General features: G+C 42.3%; 1 protein-coding gene across 1 annotated transcript; it reads right to left on the reverse strand.

Annotated features, from left to right (window-relative positions):
* Window positions 1–15,501: 15,501 nt before the first annotated feature.
* Window positions 15,502–15,954, reverse strand: LOC149213757 (putative 2' cyclic ADP-D-ribose synthase BdTIR). Its single transcript, XM_089389139.1, has one exon. The coding sequence runs from the start codon at window positions 15,952–15,954 to the stop codon at window positions 15,502–15,504; it is 453 nt and encodes a 150-aa protein (XP_089245265.1).
* Between the last annotated feature and the right edge of the window lie 1,013 nt (window positions 15,955–16,967).

Here is a 16,967-nt window from a genome sequence, read left to right on the forward strand (position 1 = left end):
ACATCCTTTCTTTATGCAAGTTAGGAAACGACTAATCCAAAAAACAGATAAATAACCGCTCTTTTCTTGCACTCCAAAAGGGTTGCATGCCCCCAGGTATAAAGTATGATTTCAAGGCTGCCCCTACTTATCCGTCAAAACATTTGTTTTAATGGGTGAGGCTTGCCTCTTTCAGGTTATCCAAAGATTGTTCTATACGCTGCCGTGAATGAAACACTTCCTCGGCGATGTCAACTAATATTTTTCAGATAGGACAAAGGTGAGTGAACTGTCACACACATAACTTTGACAAAAGAATTTTATTCTAGAACAACCCCTCTTCCTTTTCGGACGGGGTACGGACTAGTCATATTCTTCCGCGGAAATCTACCCTCTACCCAAGGTTTTCTCTGCCCAAAGCAGGCCAGGATGCATGCCCCCTGGGTTCCAGTTACCTCTTTCCGAATCACTCGCACTCATCGGGAAGGAGAACTGAGGGTGGAGGCATTTCTTGAGTGAAAAGACCATTCAGGGTTGGTATTTGACTATTTGCGATGCGTGATCCCGGAAATGAAAGTTGGTCTACGAGCTTGACCATTCTTCCTTCATGTGGAAAACACATTACTCTAAAGAGTGAGGAGACAATTGCTCCTATGCAATATATATAGTCTCGTCCAAGGAGTAGGTTATAATCCAAGGGTCCTTGAATGACCATGACGTTCATTTGAACCGTCTTCTTCCTCAATGTTATGGGCACATTGGGGAGAATCCCTAAAGGTCGACTGGTTCCTTTATCAAAGCCTGATAGATTCCTCATCTCAGGCAAAAGCGCAGGAGAACCAAGCGCTTTCCAAGCAATAGAGGAAAGGATACTCACAGATGCTCCCTCATCAATAATAGCGCCAGCCATTACCATTCTATAGATTTGAACTATAATTCGAAATGGAATGCTTGCTGGCAACCGAGGTCTGCCTAGTTGGTTCCAATCAAAGGACACAAACAGGTTGCTTGGTGGTGGGACCGAATACACGGCCGGATATGACTCTGATGAGCTTCCTTCCTGCGATAAAGGAATGGGAGCATTGCCCCCTTGGTCATCTGAGTCTGTGTTGATGAAAAGAATCTGGATGGTGTCATCCTTCTTCTCTTCTGTGATGGAGTCATTCGAAGATGAATCTTCTGAAGACAATACCGGGTTAACTGCCGTTTCAACCTTTTGACTTTCGTCAGGTACGGACTCAGTAGGTTCATTTTCAATGACCGGCGCTTCAGCTGACCACTTGAGCGGGCCAGCTGGATTCTCAACTACTGAGGGACTTGGCACGAGTTTTTTGTATCCAGGAGGAAGTCGTAACGGTGACACCGGACGATCTTCCAAAACTCTCTTCGCCTCATCTAAGAATGGACAACGGTGGATGGCGTGATCGCCATCACACAGTCTGCAGGGAGATCTTGCTCTCCCTCTCTGTCCTTCACTCTCGCTAGTTGACGGAATGCATTCAACATGGCTATCAGAGGTTGATGCTACCGGATTGTGCAATCTGGGGGACCAGTCCCTTAGTATCCGGGGAATACAGGGACAATCACGATGGAAGTGGTCTCCTTTGCATATGACACATGGCGATTTAGGCCCGGTCTGTGCAGTGTGTGGATTTTTTCTAGATGAGTCACGTTTGCCTCCAGTCGCCTTTGGCTCCTTCTGCTTCTTCTCTTTCTTCTTCTTCTCCTTCTTCTCCTTAGGAATCTGGTTTTTATCTTTACCAGTTCCTTCAAGCGAAGAGGAAGGGGGAGAGGAAGAGTTAGAAGAAGTGGAAGGCTGGAGGTTAACTCTAGACTCATCTAGCTGTCGATTCGACTGTTCAGGATTTGTGGTGGTCTGAACTACATTGGTTGAAAAGAGCCAAACTGGCAGGCCAATTGTCAGTCCTGGAAGCGACAATGTGGCCATGTGGGGCGCACCAACATCTCCCCAAGAGGAGAAGGGACTAGGATTTCCACCAAGGGGAACTCCTTGGTTGGTGTGCTCCATTTTTCAATCGAAAGATCAACGTAGGAATAAGAGGTGATTATGTTCCGTTTAAAATAAATTTTATTAACGACGCTTTTAGACACAACTTGCTTTTCAGTTTTAAAGAGTCGAGAAAAAGCTAAAGATTACTCTAGTCTCCTTCGATGTTTTAACGAGCCCGAAGTGACAAATGCTCGGATGGACTTTTTCTGTTATAGAGTCTGAAAAAGGCCAAAAGGAACTGCTCTGGAGTTCTAGGTAGAGGGTGTGCCAAACTTTTCACAAAACCACAGAATACTTTTTACGGTACGGGTGGTCGATCTTCGTGAATGCTGTGTTCACTGCATTGCGAATCATAGGGCGGCCGACACGGCTTCCTATGGATAAAGGATTTATTCCTATAGGGGTCTCCCAATATATACGCGACGGTACGTGGGAGCACAAGTCCGTATTGATACTTATCGCTTCACCGTGGAGGAATCACCCAACCACTCAACGATAAGATACCAGGTTTTACGACGCCGGAACACGTCTCTAGCCTAGACCTTCTATGTTTGCGTTATGTTTCAAAGCGTTGTTAAGTAAATTCAGTTTATTTTAAGGTTGATCTTGTTTAGCAGTTTGCCTTTATGGATCACCACGAGATGTATTGATACAAATTCCTAAATGCAGTCTAAAGATGATAAGCAAGCTTTATAATCTTTTCAACAGATGAAAATCCTAACTACAAGGGAAAAGAAAGACATCATCTTTTCACAATGAGCAATCAGCACACTCTAATGCACTTTTCCTAAATCAGTCATGCAATCTTTATCAAATGCAAAATGCACAATGCAAGTGTTTCTTTTTAACTTTCTTTAGTATTGATGCCTACAAAGAAAGCTTTTTGCACAATTTTGAATTTGCTTTTAAATACTCAATACAAACAAGAATACTTTTTCCCGAAATCAGCAAGGGTAGAAGAGATTACAATCACTTAACGATTTCTTGAAACAAATACTTGTTTTGACATTCAAAAGAGACAAATCCAAACCATTAACAAAAGCAAATATGGATAATCAAACTGCAATCAGCCAATGGACTCTCTCCTAAGATCACAATCAGATCTGAATCAAGGGCTACAGGATGATTACTTTACTTTTGCAAAGGAAAACTTCGAATGATGTAAAAACACTTAAAAACATTCAAAGCCTTTTTGTACAAAAATGAGGTGGAATGCAAGCAAGAAAAGGAGTTTTCAGATCAGTACCAATGCTGGTTAATGGCTGCAAAAACAGAGAGCAAAACAAGGCAACAGAAGGCAGAGAACCCCAGTAGGACTAGGCCAAACTGGATCAATGCAGGTGCAGCACTGTCAGTTTGAAATTCAGCGCAGGTACTCCCTTCGGGACCTGCGTTGAAATGCAGACTGGCTTCACAGTGCCTGCGCTGAGAGGAGAAACTCTCGTTTCCCTCAAGTTCTGGGTCACAGTTTGCTCAAAAATGCACTGTTTCAGGCCAAATCAAAAACACAGGCAAGGTAATATCAAAGGGATACTTTGAAAGGGTGTACTAAGATCTATCACAAGGATCATCAACTCATTTGTGAGTCTATTGTTCAGGTTATAGACTCATCAAAAGACTGGATCAAGGCAGCACTATCTTATTTGCAATCCGTGAAACAGAAGCAGTTCGAAAGTAGCTGTTGAGTCTATAAAATAAACAAATAATGGAGACACAAATGAAGCTAACTAAGATAAGTTCTTCCCCAGCGGAGTCGCCAGTTTGTTGTGGGGAAAAATGCCTATTTAGGACGATCCTATCCACCTAAAGTGTGATAGTACTTTAGCAACAAAGAGAGACAGCTATCTAGATATTTCTTCCTTTGTGAAATGAAAGAGAGGGAGATCAGTGGACCTACCGATGTCTTGCGTTTGTCCCTCGATCTAGCTCCTCTTCCTCTTTGGATGTTTGCAACCACTTGCCTCCTCGCTTGCCCAGCTCCAAGAGAACAGTTACTTGAATACTTGCGGGATCACAAGAGAACAGCTACAAGAACACAGCTCAAAGATAGATATTCATATTCACAAATGATTCAGGATTAGATAAATCAAATACACTAATGTAAACATTCATCAAATAAACATCAGCATATAGGAGAAAACAAGATAGCTTTGTTGATAAATAACAAGGGTTTGAGAAGAGTTACAACCCAAAGGGCTCCAATCCAACGCCTCTTCCCAGCAAATGAAGTTCCTATCTTCACCCCCTTTCAAAGCATTAAGCACCCAAAGATTCTGATCACAAACTAGCAGCAATTCTTTGCAATTACAATATTCCAGCCTCCCTAGACCTCATAGAAGAGATCTATATATAGGAGTTTTGGAGAAAGGATGAGTCAGCTTGAGGCTGGTGTGAAGTTGACTTGTGTCCTCTCCCACTTCAGTTCTTGAATCCACTTGGAGGTTCTTGCTTCCACTTGGAGAATTAGAGCCTCTTACTCATCACCAGTCGAATTCCTTGATGCAAGTGTCATTTTGGAAGCTTCCTGTGCATTGACTCATTGAGAAACGAGCCTGCCACTTGTCCAAGTATGCTCAACGCAGGTAGCCTTTGTTGAAGTTGACATTCAATGCAGGTAGACAGTGGAGCACTTGACATTCAGCGCAGATGCTCAGTGGAGCAGTTGACATGATCCAGAATTGGCTTGTTTTGAGTGTTTTTCAGTGGAGAACTTTTGTGAATTGCTGTAGTTTGCTAGCCTTGTTCCTCTAGGGGTAGGAACAACATGTTTAGGGACTTTGGATCCCTTAGATTATGGACATTTCATGCTCAATGCTGCAAGGCACAAAAATGTCTATAACAATACCTCTTGATATAGATGGTCAGCTTCCAACCTCTAAAAACCATGTTTTAACATGAATGAATCAAATTTCTTGTACCATTGTCGAGGTGCCTGTTTCAACCCATAGAGACTCTTCTTCAACCTACAAACAAGGCCTTCTTTGCATTTTTCTATGAAGCCTTCTGGTTGCTCCATATAAATTTCTTTCTCCAATTCACCATGAAGGAAAGCAGTTTTTACATCTAATTGTTCACATTCTAGGTTTAAAGCAGCGACTAGACCAAGAATGACTCTAATGGATGACATTTTAACAACAGGTGAAATTTTTTTAGTGAAGTCAATACCTTCTTTTTGGGAAAAACCTTTCACCACCAGTCTTGCTTTATACCTCTCCTTCTTTTCGTCACCTTCATGCTTAATCCTGTAAACCCATTCGTTTTGTAGAGCCTTTCTACTTTTTGGGAGGTTTACCAACTCCCAAGTTTTATTTTCCAGCAAAGAGTCCATTTCTTCTTCCATTGCTTTCTTCTATTCTTTACTGTGCTTGACTTTACAAGCTTCTTGAAAACAATTAGGTTCACCTTCATCAGTCAACAAAATATAGTTTGAAAGAGGATACCTTTGATTCAATATTGTGAGGTAAACTTGACTCAGAATAGAGTCAAAGTTGACCAGGTTAAACAATGATGGTTTTGGGGCACATGGTATCGTGCACCCATGGTATTCTACCCGTGGAATTATATGTAATGGAGCCTATAAAAGGCTGGAAGGACTTCATTGTAATGCAAGGCCTGAAGGTGAGCGGTGAAGGCTCACTTGGCCAGATTGGCCAGGGTTTTGGCTAAGGATAATGAAATTTCATTATGATTGGGTTTTTCCCCGAATTTGGGGTTTTCCCGGATAAACATGTGTGTTTATGTGTTTATGGTTGTTGCTGGATATTTTTATATTTGTTTCTCTCAGTAATTCTCCGTAATTAATTTTTGTTCTTGGGTAAATTTCTTAACAATTGGTATCGGAGCCAAAGGTTGTGTATTGGCTTCAGAAAAATGCTTTTGTTGCCAAGGGTTATTTAGCCTGGTAGACATAGAAAGGATTGATGCATAGTTTGTTCGCAAATCTAATCTAAATGCAGCCAAAACAAGGTTCTACAAAGGCAAATAGTGGAAGGTCGTGTGGACTATTCCGGAGGAGCCGAAGGTCGATATAGACCCGCGGTTGCAGTGGTGTGGAAGAGAATGCTGATGCTATGGATATAGATCAACCAAACAAGAAACATCACATGTTATCACGCTCCAGATCCAGATCAAGGCCTCTAGGTGAAGTCACCCCAGGCGAGGGTTTCAAGGATTCATCTCAGAAGTTAAAGGCAGTTAAACTTGGCAAGAAGGCAGCAAAGAAACAAAACAAGGATGCCCGCAATTGAGAGAAGATGGCTCAGAATAACAGCAACAAAAAAAAAAAAATTAATGAAGTCAAAATTATTGCATGTAAATGGGCATACCACTCTAAGACCTGGTAAGGCATGTGTACCCCTCAGTGATCATCAGTGAAGTCTGAATTAGACCTAGGTGATAGGGGGGATGTCGGGTTAACAATACACCGGGTAAAAACTCTGAGGGGTGTAAGAGCTAGAGTGAGCGGGATTGTCTCACTTAGCAGGTTTGGCTGGAGTTAGTCAAGGAACCCCACGTCAAGTTTAAAGGGGGAATATGGTTAGGTAAACTTGACTCAGGATAGAGTCAAAGTTGACCAGGTTAAACAGTGATGGTTTTGGGGAACATGGTATTGTGCACCCATGGTATTCTACCCGTGTGTTATAGACATTTTTGTGCCTTACAGCTCTGAGCATGAAATGTACATAAACCAAGGGATCCAAAGTCCCTAAAAGTGTTGTTCCTGCCCCTAAAGGAACAAGGTCATCAAACTACAGCTTCTCCCAGAAGTTCTCCACCAGAAACTACTCAGAATCAGTCAAATCAGGATCATTTCAGTGGCTCCACTAGCCACCTGCATTGCATAGCACCCCAGTACACTAGCTAGGTGCGTTGCAACGCACCTAAATGCACTACCAGGGTACGCTGAGCGGGAAATGACAAATGGCAGTGCCATTCCGCGAGGTGTAAACACAATGGAAGCTTCCAGAATCTTTCTCCATGACACTTGCCTCACTGAGTTCGACCAGGGATGAGTAAGAGGCTCTCAGCCTCCAAGTGGAAGCAAGAACTGACAGAGAGAAAGGACACTAGTCAGATGACAAGCTGACTCATCCTCTTTGCATACATCTATATATGGATCCCTCATCCCAGAGATCCAGGGGCTGGAATTTTGTACTTTGCAGAGAATTGCTGTTGGTTTTTGGAATGAGATTAGAGTATTGGGTGATTTATGCTTTGTTGGAGGCGAAGAAGGGATTCCTTTGCTGGGAGGTTGATGCTGGATCGGGACTCACTTGGTTGTATCTGCCCCTGGATCTTCTTGTTATATCAATAAAACTATTTGAGTTTCTCCTACATGCTTATGTATCTTTGATGTATGATTGCATTAGTATGTTTAGCTTAAATCTGATCCTAAGCTATTTATGAATATAAATCCATGTCTTTGTGTAGTTTTCCTCTTCTGTGATCTTGCAGGAGCTTGGTGAAGCTGGGCAAGCGAGGAAGCAGGTAGCTGGAAGCTGTCAAAGAGAAGAGAGATTGGATCAAAGGACTAGCGCAAGACACAGGTTGGTTCATCCTATTCCTCTTCATTTACAATTCATAAAGAAGAATGCAAGAATAGTTTTCTCTGTTTGTTGCTAAGGCACTGTCACACCTTAGGTGGATAGGGTCGTCCTGAATAGGCACTTTTCCCCACAACAAAATGGCGACTCCGCTTGGGAAATTGTCTAATTAGTTTATTTGTGTTTCTCTTGTTGTTTGTTCCATAGATTTAGAAGTAGCAATCGAACTGCATTTGCCATTTTCAAATACAAAGTAGACAACTGCTACTTCAATCCACTCACTGGATTTGTCTATGATTTGAACAATGGATTCACAAATGATCTGATTGCCCTTTGTGATAGCTCTTAGTCCTCCTTTAAATCATCCCTCTGATTGTACTTTACTGATTGCTTTTACTTGGCCAAAAACCGTAGATTAAACTGCAAACCGTGACCCAGAACCCGGAGAGAACTCTCGTTTCTGCCCCAGTGCAGGCTCTATGAAGAGGTTCTGCATTTCAAAGCAGGTCCCGAGAGGGCTACCTGCGCTGCAATTCAGTTTCTCTGTGCAACAGGTGCGCTGACCAGCCTTTGCCCTGTGCAGCTGAGGTTCTTTGCTCTGTTTTGTCCAGTTTTGATCTCTTTTTTTTGTAGCCTGTGACCAGTGTGGGTACCTATCTGAAAACTCCTTTTCTATGCCTTGATTCTGCCTCCTTTGTACAAAAAGACTGTAGGTGTTTTTGTGTGTTTGTGGCATCATTTACAGTTTTCCATTGCAAAAGTGAAATAGTCATACTGTCGTCCTTTGATTTAGATCTGTCGTAACTATCAATTTTGGTCTTAGGAGAAAGTTCATTTGCTGTTGACAATCGATTATACATTTACTTTTGCCTTTGGTTTGAATTTGTCACTTTCTAAGTGTCGAAACAAGTGTTTATTTCGAAAATCGTAAAGTGTCGTAATCTTCTCTACCTTTTGATTTCGAAAAAGAAGCTTGTTTGTGTTTGTCATTTGAAAGCGAATTCAAAATTGTACATCAACTTTCTTTTTAGGCATCAATATTAAGAAAGTGAAAAACAAATACATGCACTTGTGCATTTGCATATTGATAGTTTGTATGGCTTGATTTAGGAAAAGTGCATTTACAGTGTGCTCTTTGCTCTTTGAGAAAAGATTGTGTCTTTCTTTTCCCCTTGTAGCTAGGATTTTCATTGTTGAAAAGAGATAAAGATTTGCTTATCATCTTTAGATTGCATTTAGGAATTACATCTACATCTCGTGGTGAACCTCAAAAGGCAAACTTCTAAAAAAGATCAACTTAAAATAAACTGAATGAATCTAACAACGCTTTGGAACTTAACGCACAACATAGAGGTCTAGGCTAGAGACGTGTTCCGGCGTCGTAAAACCTGGTAACTGTTGGCCTCACTGATGGTTGGGTGATTCCTCCACTGTGAGGCGATAAGTGCCAGTACAGATTGTGCTCCCACGTACCGTCGAGTATATATTGGGAGACCCCTATAGGCTTAAAACCTTTTATCCATAGGAAGCCATGTCAGCCGCCCTACTGATCGCAATGCACCGAACTCAGCATTCGGGAAGATTGACTGCCGTACAGTAAAACGTATTCTGCAGTTTTGTGATTGGTTTGGTACTCCCTTTACCTAGATCTCCAGAGTAGTCCCTTTCGTTCCTTTTCAGACTCCTTAATGGAAAAGGTCCATCTGAGCACTTGTCACTTCAAGCTCATTAAAAATCGAAGGAGACTAGATTCATCTTTTGTTTTTTCTCGACTCTTTAAAACTAAAAAAACATGTTGTGTCTAAAGCGTCGTAAAATTTATTTTAAACGGAATATTCATCACCCTTTTCCTACGTTGATCTTTAAGTTGAGAAAATGGAGTCTACCAACCAAGGAATTCCCCTTGGTGGAAATCCTAGTCCCTTCTCCTCTTGGGGAGATGTTGGTGCACCCCATATGGCCACCTTGTCGTTTCCAGGATTGACAATTGGCCTGCCAGTATGGCTCTTCTCAACCAATGTCGTTCAGAACACCACTATTCCTGAACAATCGAATCAGCAGTTAGACCAGTCCAGAGTTACCCACCAACCTTCTACTTCCTCTAATTCTTCCTCTCCTCCTCCTTCTTCGCTTGATGGAGCTGGCAAAGCCAAAAGCCAAGTTCCTAAGGAGAAGAAGGAAAAGAAGAAGAAAGAGAAGAAGAAGAAGGAGCCAAAGGTGAATGGGGGCAAACGAGTGTCGTCTAACGAAAATCCACACACTGCACTGACCAGGCCTAAATCGCCATGTGTCATTTGCAAGGGAGACCACTTTCATAGAGATTGTCCTTGCATCCCTCGGATACTAAGGGACTGGTCTCCCCGCTTGCACAATCCGGTGGCGTCAACCTCTGATAGCCATGTTGACAGCACATCGTCAACTAGTGAAAGTGAAGCCACAGGACAAAAAGGGAAAGCTAGATTTCCCTGTAAACTGTGTGAAGGCGACCATGCCATCCACCGTTGTCCCTTCTTAGACGAGGCTAAAAGAGTTTTGGAAGATCGTCCGGTTTCACCGTTGCGACTTCCTCCTGGATATCAAAAACTCCTGCCAAGTCCTTCACCAGTTGAAAACCCGGCCGGCCTGCTCAGGTGGTCAGCTGAAGTACCTATCGCTGAAGATAAACCACCTGAATCCATACCAGACGAAAGTCAAAAGGTCGAGGTGGCAGTTGACCCGGTCTTGCCTTCAGAGGTTTCATCTTCAGATGATACCATCACGGAAGAGAACAAGGATGACACCGTTCAAATTCTTTTCATCAACACAGACTTCGACGAACAAGGGGGCAGTCTACCCATTCCTTTACCACAGGAAGGAAGTTCGTCAGAGCCATAACCGCCCGTCTACTCGGTCCCACCTCCAAGCAGCCTAGTTGTCTCCTTCCACTGGAATCAACTAGGCAGACCCCGCTTACCAGCTAGTGTACCATTCCTAATTATCGTTCAAATATATAGAATGGTCATGCCTGGTACCATCATAGATGAAGGGGCTTCTGTGAGTATGCTTTCCTCTACTGCTTGGAAAGCGCTTGGTTCGCCACCGCTTGCGCCTGAAATGAGAAATCTGACAGGCTTTGATAAGGGAACCAGTCGACCTTCAGGGATTCTTCCCAATGTGCCCATAACATTGAAAAGGAAGACCGTTCAAATGAACGTAATGGTAGTTCAAGGACCCTTGGATTATAACCTACTCCTTGGACGAGACTATATTTATTGCATGGGAGCCATCGTCTCCTCACTCTTTAGAGTAATGTGTTTTCTGCACGAAGGAAGAGTGGTCAAGCTCGTGGACCAGCTTTCATTTCCCGGATCACGCATGGCAAATAGTCATATACCATCCCTCAATGGTCTCTTCACGCAAGAAATGTCTCAACCCACGGTCCGTCCTCCCGATGAGCGCAAGTAATTCGGAGGGATATGACTGGAACCCAGGGGGCATGCGTCCTGGTCTGCTTCGGCAGGAAAACTTTGGGTATAGGGTAGGTTTCCACGGGAGAATATGACTAGTCTGTACCCCATCCGTCAGTGGAAGAGGGGTTATTCTAGAATAAGATTCTCTTGTCAAAGTTATGTGAGTGGCGCTCGTCTCTGCTCACCTTTGTTTATTTCGGTAAACATCGCCGAGGAAGTGTTTTATTTGCACCGTGAATAGAGCAATCTTTGGTAACCTGAAAGAGGTAGGCCTTTCCTGATAGAACAAATGTTTTGTCTGCAAATTGAGGGGTAACCTTGAAATCGTACTTTATACCTGGGGGCATGCAAACCTTTTGGAGTGCAAGCAAGGGACAGCTATTTATTTTTTAAATTTTTAGGTCCTCCCTTTAAACCCGTAGGCTAACCCTTTAAACTCGTAGGATTAGTCATTTCCTAACTTGCATAAAGAAAGGATGTGGGGAAAAAATCTAAATATTTCCGTTTTATATGAGACATTCTTATCATATGACTGGATTATCGAGCAGTTTTAGCACACAGTTCATGCTCGTTAAAAAATAAACGCAAGACCGAGCAAGTGTTTCAATCCGCGTTTAAGCTCGTTAAAAAATGAACTACCCTCTGGTAAATAACCACCGTGAATGTAACATTATCAGCCATTAAAGCCTTGGTCGTGTTTGCACCGTCACCTCCACTTTTCTATTGGCCGATCATTCACCTCCATTTGATTGTTTACCCATTTTGAGGAACAGCTGCGAAGAGTGATTTCACTAGCCATCCTTGTGACACTGTCGTGATTGGAAAACTCCAAACCTTACCTGGAATCAGCTGCTACCCATTTTATCACTCGTTCCTCAAAAGACGAGTCTTCTTTAAGCTCTTTTCATCTGACTCATAAAATATGAAAATATTGCCGAGTTTTGGCCTGCCAGCTCGTTAAAGCGACCGGAAGCGCTATCCCTCCTCTATATTTTAATCTTTTTAGACCTGAGGGATTATTGCACAAAAAGATCGAGCGCTTGTTTTGTTCAGCTCGTTAAAACTATCGAAAATTCATCCCTTCTGTATTATTTTATACTTTTTCGGACTTAAGGGATTAGATGACGAAAAAGGAATTCCGGAGTTAACTTTACGTACCTTTTCAGACTCTCTAAAAATGAAAAGGACCGAGTTATCTTTGTCGTTAGACTCGTTAAAAACATTAAATAGCGACAAACTTGTCTTTAGAGGAGAACGAGTTTCACTATCGCTAGGCTCGTTAAAACATAGCGATGGGTTTGCCCGAAGGGAAAATTATAGAACAAGCATATGTTATCCTCCTCAAGCTTGACAAAAATAAAGAGGTACTGGTCAGCAATGACTGGGGAAAAATTGGGAAAAACTCAAAGAATCTTTATTGGTAGCAAGTCGCTCTTGAACATGACACTTCTACTCCGTACCAGAATTGGGTTGGGTTGTTTCATTCACCGGTCACATCACCATGGTATCGCCATACCATCCACATTTGGGGTAAATGCTACCAATCCATCACATAAGTGTCGCCGACATGTTCAAGAGAAGTCATTCAGAGAAGTCACCTGTGTCCCATCCACTACCATACATTATACTCTTTCATGACCGCCATCCTGAACCATGTATCATCAGATCATTTTCACCTCCATCAAAATCATTTGCTCCGTTTTGTGTCATTGATGTGGGATTCATTAAGGTCCTTCTTTGACGGATCGCTTCTTGTCGACATCAGCTCATTATCCAAGAAGTTGATCTAGGAACAACCCCTTCAGTGCTTTGAAGCTTGCATGCCTCAATGGCAAGTTTCTCACTTCCGGCGATAGGTATACATCAATGACCTTCGACCGAAAAATTTTGCGTGGTGTTCGACGACAAGTCCTTTATTCACACCACGTGAATTGTACTGCAGTACCTTGAGGGTCATCATCATTATCGGTGATTCCTCTCGCGCTTGTTAACAGTTTACATCATTGACTGGTAATCAAGCGATGTCTTTCCATGTTCGACTTCAAAACATTTCTCACATGGATCGACTTGTACTTAGAGTGAAGATCGGACAAGATTGAAGACCCCGGATCTAGTTTCATCCATCCAGGCTGCGATATATATTCAGGAAAATAAAGACATGGAAATGTACAGCCTTGCAGCACAGATAATCATCCTACCAAAAGGATGATGGCTCTATCAGAATCATCAATCTACCATCAGACAATTGTCTGTCCTATGTACATGAAAATGAATTTATAAAGCTGAGCATGGGAATGCCCGCCTCAGCTAGATCATGAAAATAGTATGAAAATAATGTATTGTATTGAAAGAACTTCGGATCCTCCTAATAAAGCATTTCACCCGATAAACGACCTCATACTTTAGGGGGCAACTGTTATAGACATTTTTGTGCCTTACAGCTCTGAGCATGAAATGTCCATAAACCAAGGGATCCAAAGTCCCTAAAAGTGTTGTTCTTACCCCTAAAGGAACAAGGTCAGCAAAATACAGCTTCTCCCAGAAGTTCTCCACCAGAAACTACTCAGAATCAATCAAATTAGGATCATTTCAGTGGCTCCACTAGCCACCTGCGTTGCATAGCACCCCAGTACACTAGCTAGGTGCGTTGCAACGCACCTAAATGCACTACCAGGGTGCACTGAGCGGGAAATGACAAATGGCAGTGCCATTCCGCGAGGTGTAAACACAATGGAAGCTTCCAGAATCTTCCTCCATGACACTTGCCTCACTGAGTTCGACCAGGGATGAGTAAGAGGCTCTCAGCCTCCAAGTGGAAGCAAGAACTGACAGAGAGAAAGGACACTAGTCAGATGACAAGCTGACTCATCCTCTTTGCATACATCTATATATGGATCCCTCATCCCAGAGATCCAGGGGCTGGAATTTTGTACTTTGCAGAGAATTGTTGTTGGTTTTTGGATTGAGATTAGAGTATTGGGTGATTTATGCTTTGTTGGAGGTGAAGAAGGGATTCCTTTGCTGGGAGGTTGATGCTGGATCGGGACTCACTTGGTTGTATCTCCTCCTGGATCTTCTTGTTATATCAATAAAACTATTTTAGTTTCTCCTACATGCTTGTGTATCTTTGATGTATGATTGCATTAGTATGTTTAGCTTAAATCTGATCCTAAGCTATTTATGAATATAAATCCATGTCTTTGTGTAGTTTTCCTCTTCTGTGATCTTGCAGGAACTTGGTGAAGCTGGGCAAGCGAGGAAGCAGGTAGCTGGAAGCTGTCAAAGAGAAGAGAGATTGGATCAAAGGACTAGCGCAAGACACAGGTTGGTTCATCCTATTCCTCTTCATTTACAATTAATAAAGAAGAATACAAGAATAGTTTTCTCTGTTTGTTGCTAAGGCACTGTCACACCTTAGGTGGATAGGTTCGTCCTGAATAGGCACTTTTCCCCACAACACCGTGGTATTATATGTAATGGAGCCTATAAAAGGCTGGAAGGACTTCATTGTAATGCAAGGCCTGGAGGTGAACGGTGAAAGCTCACTTGGCCGAATTGGCCAGGGTTTTGGCCAAGGATAATGAAATTTCATTATGATTGGGTTTTCCCCGGATTTGGGGTTTTCCTAAATAAACATGTGTGTTTATGTGTTTATGGTTGTTGCTAGTTATTTTTATATTTGTTTCTTTCAATAATTCCCCGTAATTAATTTGTGTTCTTGGGTAAATTTCTTAGCAGTCTGTTAAGACCTGTTTGCTGGTAAATAGACTCCTCTACAATTTCCGAGCTTGTAAGCACATCCCTATTGCGAGAAGTAACCAAGATTAAACTACTGGATTGAATGGTATCTTTAAACGGTGAAAACAATGCATGAAGTTGATCAATATGATCAACATCATCTAATACTATGAGAGATGGGGGATAGGATGAGATATGCTTTCGGAGCTTCTCTTTTCCTTCATCAGTGTTTCTTATTTGCTCGTCCTGTAAAAGAGCCAAGTCTTTAAGAAGTTGTGTCTGCAATGAACTTAAAGAGCTATTGGCTATGTTTTCTCTCACATCAAACACAAAACAAGATCAATGATACTTTGGTGCGTGTCTGTTGAAGATTTCTTTTGCAAGGGTCGTTTTTCCTACCCCGCCAAGACCCACCATTCCCACAACCCTAGTCTTCTGGCTTTGCACAATTCTCTCCACATATTTTATTTTCTCATCCAGGCCAGTAGCATATTCGGCTACATGAAGGGTTGTTTTATTAACCTTTCGCCACACTTCTTCTACGACCTCCTCAAGTAGTTGCCCTTCGTCACTGAACAATATGCACGATAATATGATTGAGGAACGTCTCCGAAAATATAGTATGATATACCTTATCATTCATTAAATAAACTAAGAAAAACAGGAGAGAGTGTGGCCCTTACCCGTTGTATGCGTTTATATCAAAACCGCTTTTATTTGAGACAACATAGAGAGCATTCCTCCATTTTTCCAGAGTGATAGAGTCATATCGTGGCTTCCTTTAGTTGGTATGAGGATCTAATGTTCTCTTCTTTTCGAGCATCTGCAGGTCTCGAGCATACTGACTCTGGACTCCATCTCCACTCCGCGTCCACCGAAGTTCTGAAGGATCGACATTATGGAAGACCGGAATAATTGTCGATCCAGATTCCACCATTAGTGCGAGCTCCTCAAGACACCATCTTGATTGGGCATATGTTGGAGAAAATATTGCAACATGCACTGAGGCGGTTTGAATAGCCCCTTCGATTTGATGTAGTATGTCCTCTCCCTTCTCCAATTCAGGCCGGGCCAAAAATACTCTTAAGCCACGTGCAATTAAGCGACAATAGATATGGCTGGCGAGGACTTTATTTTCGTCAGAACCGCGGTGATTCAAAAAAATGTCATAAACATGGCTAGTGTTGGTGGATGAAGACGAAGAAGAGGCTGGTGTGGAAGTAAGGTCTGCCATCGGATACAGAATAAGAAAGAAGCAAGCGAGATGCAAGACGTTTTACAGAGATTGGGAATGAGCGGTGAACCTCAATATTTTCTGAATAATGTCAAGACCACCTACCAACGAATCGATGAGAACAAAACAGCACACTAATTATATCTGGTCGATTCAGAGGATTTTTTTTCCGCTGAACAAACCAAGTCGATATATATTTCCATTGAATGATACTTTTGTTTTCCGCTGAACGAACCAAGAGGATACTTTTGTTTTATTATTAAATTGTTTTTAAATGGATGGAAGGAACTAATACCATAATCTGAACGGTGAAATCATGAAAGTTGCTGCATTATTGAGTGTTGCCGCCGAGTCACCGACCATATATTCCCGATCGTTTAGAAGATATGCTGACCACAGATATGTGGGACCCAATCTTTATGCAAAAGCAACTGCATCCACTAACCCGAGACATGACTGATTTCTTATGTTGAGAAGTTAATTTATTAAACAATACAGGTGGCATCCATCCACATAAGAAGCAAGTGGGAGTTGAGTCCATCACTGTTATAGATATTTTTGGGCCCTGTAACCCCATGCATAAAATATCCATAAACTAAGGGCTCCCAAGTCCCTAAAAGTGTTTTTCCAACCCCTAAAGGAACAAGGTCAACTGATTACAACTTCTCCCAGAAGTTCTCCATGAAAAACTACTCAGAACTGGTCAAAACAGGACCATTGCACTTGCTCCATGGCCAGGGTGCGTTGCATCTCACCTAAGTACACTCAGTGGGTGCGTTGAATTTCAAAAATCCCTTCTATGGGGTGCGATGAGTGGGAAGAGACAAATGGCAGTGTCATTCTGCAAGGTGGAAAAGCATGGAATCTTCCAGAAGTTTCTCCTGTGACACTTGCCTCTCTGAATTCGACCCAGGATGAGTAAGAGATCCTCAAATCTCCAAGTGGAAACAAGAACTATCAGAGGGAGGCAACTAATCAAAACACAAGCTGACTCATCTCCCTTTCAGATATCT

This window comes from Pinus tabuliformis, chromosome 1_1 (assembly GCF_031772625.1).
Source record: "Pinus tabuliformis cultivar Carrire ecotype Pingquan chromosome 1_1, CPIR1, whole genome shotgun sequence".
Taxonomy (NCBI): domain Eukaryota; kingdom Viridiplantae; phylum Streptophyta; class Pinopsida; order Pinales; family Pinaceae; genus Pinus; species Pinus tabuliformis.

What these genes read in the sequence shown, in the direction of transcription:
- LOC149213757 (XM_089389139.1), bottom strand. Translation starts at nt 15,954, where the DNA reads ATGGCAGACCTTACTTCCACACCAGCCTCTTCTTCGTCTTCATCCACC.